The following is an 8,201-nucleotide window of genomic DNA, read 5'->3' as shown; positions in this document are numbered from 1 at the left end:
TGACAGTGGAAACGATCTATTATTCATTAGCTTATGTAAATCCGCCCCCTACACAGGCCTATTGTTCATCTTCTTGCGGCAGGGATTAGTTGGTCTTGGCTCATATATATTTAATACTCCATTAGTATTTTCAGCTAGTTGCATTTTAATTGTTTCACTTGCCTGTAAATTAATTGATTAGTTTAATACAGGGGTGTTATTCACAGAAAAGCATTGTATCTGTAGTCACTGCAACTTTGAGTTCCGCCGAAGGTTAATACCTTGCCATCCCTATTTGTCTGTGATGGAATCCCGATTTTCCTTCTCCCTCCTTTCTCAGGCAACTCTTCCAAATTTACCTTCGATTTTTGAACCAACTTCTGTTCCCCTTAGTGGCTCAAAAAATCGAGACTTCACTGTATTACGACGAGCGTCCCATCCAGTGTTAGAAGCCATACTTGCGGCCGCTTCGAGAACCTCTTCGAGATATCCGGAGATATCCGACAGTGTCCATATACGAGTCCCACTGACAAACTCTTCCGTAAGATCTTCACGCAGAATACAAGTAATATACACGCACCCCACGCAGTTGGAATGTTTTGTTTACAAATATTGAATTTTACAGCAAGCTTACGTGTGTCATAAACAAGAACAAACTTCCCATTGGGTAGTGTTATGTCACTTGCACTATATTCTGTCATTCTACCGTTTTTGATTTTCTACCTGGTAACAAATTAGAAACATGGATACCTCCTGCTGCTTATTATATGTTATAGATGTTGTCGCAGGGTTTCCGGCTTTCGTCGCTTGTCGGAATTTATCAAATAGGAACTCTAAAAACCGACCGACTTCGACACAGCATACTCTGGTGGTAGGAAAAAAAGTTTGAACACACCGATGCAAATTGATGGGACTTATAGATACTTTATCGACAATCGACAGCAGGAAACTTAAACCACTTCTTATCATTTTCTCTTCCTTTCAGATGCTGCATTACAAGTTTGGAAAATGATGCTTTCTCGTCAGGAAACGTTTTTGTTATTTCTCGCGTATAACTTTGTAGGAATAAAATGTGGCTCCTCGAAAGAAACTACCGGTAGGTTTTTTTCTATTTCTTCTGTAACACAACGAAGATTCACAAGCTAATTAACACTTAAGGTGCAAAATTAATGTAATAGTTCACATGGGAATCGTAGAAGCTGCGAAATACGCTGAAATTTTGTCTAATTAGTTCGTGCTCCCTTGATGAATTGTGTCAATTTTTTAATTTTAGTATTGGTTTTTCAAAAATTGTTATTAATTCAACGATTTCAAATTTCCTTTGAATGCTCCAAAATCTAACATTGTTAACTGTCGAGTCACTTTTATACCGAGTATAAAGTATACATGAATATAAAGTATACAAGAAGAAAAGCAATTAGCCGTCCTGCTAGATAAAACTAATTTTTCCTTTCAATATTATTAAAATTCGCAAGCATTTGTTATTAGCCTAACAAAAATAAAGCGATAAATTTCCATTTGAAGCTATCAAAAACGTCAACGTTTTTGCAAACAATTTTTACAGGTAACATTAAAAAAAACTATGAAAGTCAAAGATAAGTTTGCCTGTTTGGCTTTATTTGATGTGCCTGATAAATATTCGTGAAGGAGTCTTCTTGTTCACGACATGTTTTAAGATTCATGGTTTGTTAATGCAGCTGCTGTTTCTTTACAACCTCACACTTGCGATCTACTGGTTCGTAAATATTTAAATACGAAGAGAAATGTTTTGTTAATTTGTTTTGTTAATTTGTCACCGTCACTTCAATTGCAAGCGCGTACAGTGGATTGCTGTTAGCCTAGCTCACCGGTTCTTGAGGCCAACTTTTCATCTATTGTACAGTGCCTCCTCTTGCTGTAGCGTAATGATAAAAAGGCCGTAATGATAAAAAGGCAAAAGAAAAAAATCCGATATTTTTGAGTTGCGTTCTTTCCCGAGACGTATTACATACGGGTCTTCTGAAGATGTAAAACATGTCAGTAGCAATGAACTTCCTCTGAGATAAGCTGACTCGTGCACAGTTGTCTGTTTTGTCAGTTCCTGATTTTGTACCATACATGTGTGAGAACATCGTTCCTTTTTTTGATTTATTGAGTAGTGCCTATTCTAGGTGTCACATAATGATAAAACAGCCATATTGCTTTGAAAACGCGAGAGAAAGGAAAGTTTTTATTTGTGTCCTTTCCCGGGATAGTGGCGTATTACATATTAGACTTCCAAAGATGCAAAACTGACAATAACAATGAACGTCCTGACAGTCAGACGCGCCGCAGTCGTCGTTTTGTGTTGGCGAGAGTCGAGGGAGACTGGGAGAAACTTGACAATATTGGGGTGACCAGAAGAGTGCGTACTTACTTTGCAATTATGCGACGTAATGTTTAAGCTGATCTATGCACGTGCAAAAACAAGTGCCTACAATATTTGGACAATCACAAGAGAAAATAAAGGAATCGTTTAATTTGTAGCTTCTCTCTTTATTTTAGGAAACTGTTCTTTTGATGAGAACACACTGTGCAGTTGGTCAAACGACAATCATACCGATCACTTTGATTGGCAGCTTAGGCGAGGAAGCTCTCCTAGCAATAACACAGGACCGACCAGCGATCATTCAGGTTGAGAATCCTAACGTAACGTTTTATACCTCATCTTTCCCCTTTTATTTGTTGACAAACTAAACTAGATAATGTAATAGATTAGCACATCTAAGTTGATTCTGCATCTTTTCTTTTTACAGACATTATTATTATTGTTATCCTTATCATCATCATTATCATTATCATTATCATCATTATTGTTATCATTGATTTTTTTAAAAAACATATGCGTCATTTCGAAATACACCCATTGTTTACAACATAGTGTAATGTCAAAAACAAATTAATTCTGACAAAATAAAAAAACAAAACTAAGCTAATTAGCACAGTTACCGTATACAAACGATAAACTACTTACAAAGGTAAAAAAATAGGTGCTCGATGAACACATGAATCCACGGCCGTAGGTAAGTGGATTAGGAATCTCTGCAGGACCTGGGTTTAATTCAATGTCTCCAGATAACAAAAGCTTCTTTTCTGACAAGAGGTAGTTCTTAATATCAAATTGAACTCGGAAAAAAATTCTGGATAACATTTATAATTCCTACCAGAACACCAACACTTTTCTTGTTCAAATTTTGTTTAAAAAAAATCGAGTGAAAAAAGATTCTTCTTCATGAGCAAGCTTGACAATCCATAGTTCATCCCTTGAAATATCTCGAAAGGGTTGAATAATCCCTCGAAAGGGTTGAATAATCCCTCGAAAGGGATTCGATTTTCCTTGAGAGGAATGAATTACCGCGAACAGTGAATTCGTGATTTCTGTGCCATTTGAGTCGCCCAGTGATGTAACCGGCCTGATTGCAGATTCTGTTCTACATTGCGAAATATTATTTTAAAATTTGAGTACATGGCGTTAATGTCCTCTGCATCACAGCAACAGTAAGGACCTTTATACGATGCGAAGACGGGAAGGCCAAGACGGCAACGGCAGTGGACGCAGGAAACTTTCGCGTGCCGTGTCGCCAAAGACAAAATGCTTTAAGTTGTGTAATTTTCGTATAGGACGGCGGCGTCAATAGCTCTAGCTTCATAAAAGCCTTTCATAAAACCAATGATATCCCTTTGAGATAGTATAGAAATATTATCCAGTTAAGCTTAAACGATGGTGAACAGACGACACGGAACTTACTTTCGTTTATATATGTAAAGCAAACCTTCCTGATCTGTCGGTATTTGATATCGAAAGAATCCAGAATTTCCGTATGAAGAATTTATGTGCACGATCTTTGTATCGACCTGGTTCAGATAGCTTTTTGTTAGCAGAGCGTTTTAGAATCGATCCTACATGTAGCTGAAACAAATATTTATAATAAAACAAACATTACGTTGAGTTCCGGGTTGTATGAAAATATGAAATAAACATCAATTTGCAAATGTGCATTTTATTTGCTCGATAGCTGCTTTGAAGGCACGTAACAATCTTATTTCCAATCAAAACCTCTCGGAAACCACTCAAAATCATGCAAGATCATTCGAGAACAATGTTTTGGCACATTCGCTGATATCTGTACCTGGTTAAACAGTCGAACCTCCCGTAAGCGACCACCCAGGCTTGACATTCTAGGTGGTCGCTTACGGGAGGTGGTCGCTAACGGGAGGTGATCGCTTACGAAAACTCATAATATTTAGCATATAGTAGCTGCAGAAATTTATCCCATGTTTCAAAAGTTTTATTCATGAGAAAAGTCAATTAAAAAAAAAAATCCGGTACTTGCCATTGAGAAATTTCGGTCTCTTGCACTATCTAGGAATGTCATAATGTTACAACACCTTATTATCCAATTTCCGCTCTATTGTCTTTCAAATGGTCGCTTACGAGATGTTAAATACAATAGAAAATTTCAAACTTTTAGCTTTAAAAGCGGTCGCGGTCGCTTACGAGAGGTGGTCGCTTACAAGAGGTTCCAAATATAGTGATTTGACTTGGAAACTTTTGGTATTTTGCTCAATCGTACAGTCGGTCATTCGGGCATTAATCGGGAAACGATCCTCGCACATCCGAAGTTTGATTAAGTACGAGTTTTCTTTTGTTACACGATTTTGGTTAACGGACACGCTCGATGACATAAAAACTACGGCCCTCCGGCCGTAGATTCAAAAAACTAAGGACAAACTAATATCAAGACGAAACAGAAACATGCTAGACATAGACATAAGGGCCATTTATACGAGGAAAATAAGCCGCGGTTTACATAAGACGCGAACTGGACCATTTATTTACTGCCTGGATTTGTTTCTCGGTAGCCCCGAGTTAAAATCCTCGGCCACGCTTGTAAATAGCCAACTGGTTTGCCTCCGGCCAGTTGGGATTCTTAACAATGTTATGTTCAATTTGAATTATTTTCTTCAGTTGTTTGCTCGGCCCCACTAGCACTTGTGCTATAAACATTGCCGAGGTAAAATAAAGGTTTTTTTTTTTTTTTTTTCATTTTTTTTATACGAGCGCGGCTTAGATAAGACGGGAAGTGCATAAATGGTGTATAAATGGTTCACGGCTTATTCGTGACTAATTTCTCGTTTTTGTGTTAGTTGTCATAGCAATCGCGGAATTGCGCGAGCGGTCGCGCGAGCGCGGCAAACACTTGCGCTTGCGCAGTGTGAGTTCGTCTCTCACGTAGGCCGCAAACAAACCGCGATACCATTTAGACGAGTGGCTTGACGTCTTATATAAGCCGCGGCTTATCTTAACCGAGTTCAAAAACCCTCGTCTTACAAGAATCCGTAAGCGGAAACGTGGCAGAAAGGTGTGAAGCCTTTGCGAAAACACAACGGTTAACACGCGTTTCCGCTCTCGGTTTAGTGACGTTTACTCGTGTTTCCGTTTCCGTCACGTTGAGGAAACGCGGAAACTTGGAATTTGGTCCTGTGACACTAAAGCTATGGTAACGGTGCGCCCCATAGACGTACCAGCTAGTTTACAGGTGCGCCAAGAAAACAAAATAAAAAAAGTAAAAATGTGCTACAGGGTACAAATATTAAATTAAACTATCTAAGATTATATAACTGCTTTGAACTTTCTAAGAATGTATAAGAATATAAAACATGTACGCATGCAAAAAAATGTATAAAAAATGTATATATTGTACAGATTAAAACTATGCATAAGTAAGATTTGAGAAGGAAAAAATTGTTAAAATAGGTTGATATTTGGCGTCTGATGTCCACGTCACTTAGTGCACTGAATTGCTGAGTCCGGGAGGCTGTTCCATAATTTGGATCCAAAGTAGCGCCATAGTGGGGTATACGTTAGGGAGATTAAGAATTTTAGTACCTCTCAAGTTATTGGACGAATTCCTGAGTTGTATTAAGTCACGCAAGCAGGCGGGGCTAGGTAGGTTGATTGTTCAAAAAATTGAGGCTGCGACGTTGTAAGCTCGCTGCTCAGCCAATGTTATAGGGAAAATATATATATATATATATATATATATATATATATATATATATATATATATATATATATATATAACTGCAGACAGTACTGTTTCGGCCTTCTGGGCCTCATCAGTGCAGTGCTGAAGACTGGGATGGAGGCTAAGCTTAAAAAGCCGCCCCAAATACTACACATGTGGTAGTATCTAAGCCATTACCAGAGTGCTCAAACTAGCGAGCTAGTGAGCATGCGCAATTGCAACAGTAACGACTCATCCCAGTAGAGTGCTCAAACTGGACATGAAAGCAGAGCTTTGTATGCCAGCGAGCTATATCTAACTGCAGACAGTACTGTGTCGGCCTTCTGGGCCTCATCAGTGCAGTGCTGAAGACTGGGATGGAGGCTAAGCTTAAAAAGCCGCCCCAAATACTACACATGTGGTAGTATCTAAGCCATTACCAGAGTGCTCAAACTAGCGAGCTAGTGAGCATGCGCAATTGCAACAGTAACGACTCATCCCAGTAGAGTGCTCAAACTGGACATGAAAGCAGAGCTTTGTATGCCAGCGAGCTATATCTAACTGCAGACAGTACTGTTTCGGCCTTCTGGGCCTCATCAGTGCAGTGCTGAAGACTGGGATGGAGGCTAAGCTTAAAAAGCCGCCCCAAATACTACACATGTGGTAGTATCTAAGCCATTACCAGAGTGCTCAAACTAGCGAGCTAGTGAGCATGCGCAATTGCAACAGTAACGACTCATCCCAGTAGAGTGCTCAAACTGGACATGAAAGCAGAGCTTTGTATGCCAGCGAGCTATATCTAACTGCAGACAGTACTGTGTCGGCCTTCTGGGCCTCATCAGTGCAGTGCTGAAGACTGGGATGGAGGCTAAGCTTAAAAAGCCGCCCCAAATACTACACATGTAGTAGTATCTAAGCCATTACCAGAGTGCTCAAACTAGCGAGCTAGTGAGCATGCGCAATTGCAACAGTAACGACTCATCCCAGTAGAGTGCTCAAACTGGACATGAAAGCAGAGCTTTGTTTTTTTATATTTAAGGTGGACAGCCAAGCTCCCCGAAGGGCAGTGCAATGCTTGCTGGCCTACAAGCTCATCCATCATAGTGGCTGGGAGTGCAAAGCCATCTAGATGGTCCACCTAGGGTAGGGAACCCCTACTCAACGTAGCCAGTTCGCCAACTTCGCCGGGGAATCGAACCCCGCCTACCCGGTCAGAAATTGAACACTTCAACAGACACGGGCTGTACACGACATCAAAGACGATCACGGGACAGACGTAACGACAAACATAACAAGACAAAAACAGAACTGATACAAGCCTCTGTGCAGTACACCAATAAAGGAGACCCAGCACGAGAGGACACAAAAACAAAAAACGTTCGGATTAGAAGCATGGAGCTACTGCCCAGATTCGAGCAGACAAAAGACAACTGTCTAGATTCAGACAGACAAAAGACCCACAACCTAGCTTAAGACTAAAGATGAAGAACGAGACGATCGCCGACCACGGATGCTACAGCACCACGGGCCCCCCACTGGCGATGGAAATAGCGACGTTTCCTGGAAGACACAAACCTTTTGAAATGAATGGGAAGATGGAAGCGAACACGAGTTTTGACATTCTCGATGACAGAGGCAGCTCCAGGACGGACATCGCGAAAGCGAAAATCGTTCCGAGCATGCCAGATGAAGAATTTACAGACGTTGAGAATGTAAACAAAAACGCGAGGCACCACAGCTAACTCATCGGAGTTAAAACCAAAAAGGGCATGACGACAGACGAGAGAAGGAGCCAACGGAGAGGAAACAAACATTAAGGACTGAAGCCAAGAAAGAACACTATAAGCCAAAGGACAATGGAAAAACAGATGCTCAAGGGTCTCGGAGACCGGACCACAAAAGCAGGACGTGTTAAAGTCATAACCAAAAGAAGCCAGACGAGCAGCGGTGTAGAGGACACCATGAGCGATCTTCCAGGAAAGATCGATGACCTGACGGTCGGTGTCGAAGAAGAAAAGTTCCCTCCACGTAGTAGACCAATAAAGGACACCGAACGTAGGAAGGAACTTTACGACACAGTGGGGGGTAGCCAAATTTTCAGACAGAAGGTACTGGTAACAAGACTTGGTCGTCATCCCAGAGGCAGGGGTCAGAAAGTGAGGTGAAGACGACCCCATCACCAAAGAGGAGCGACCA

The 8,201-nt window shown here is 40.7% G+C and overlaps 1 protein-coding gene across 1 annotated transcript in view; it reads left to right on the top strand.

The window, feature by feature from the left end:
• The first annotated feature begins 987 nt into the window (after positions 1-987).
• The window catches only part of LOC145488435 (uncharacterized), a 64,760-nt gene continuing 57,546 nt past the window's right edge, over positions 988-8,201 (top strand). Inside the window, exons 1-2 of the mRNA XM_081467343.1 lie at positions 988-1,075; positions 2,503-2,631. Coding sequence (XP_081323469.1) covers positions 988-1,075; positions 2,503-2,631 — 217 coding nt within the window. The remainder of the gene's footprint in view (positions 1,076-2,502; positions 2,632-8,201) is intronic.

This window comes from Orbicella franksi, chromosome 1, assembly GCF_964199315.1.
Source record: "Orbicella franksi chromosome 1, jaOrbFran1.1, whole genome shotgun sequence".
NCBI classification, from domain to species: domain Eukaryota; kingdom Metazoa; phylum Cnidaria; class Anthozoa; order Scleractinia; family Merulinidae; genus Orbicella; species Orbicella franksi.
The sequence above is the reverse complement of the archived record's forward strand: the minus strand, read 5'-3'. Positions and strand labels throughout refer to the sequence as shown.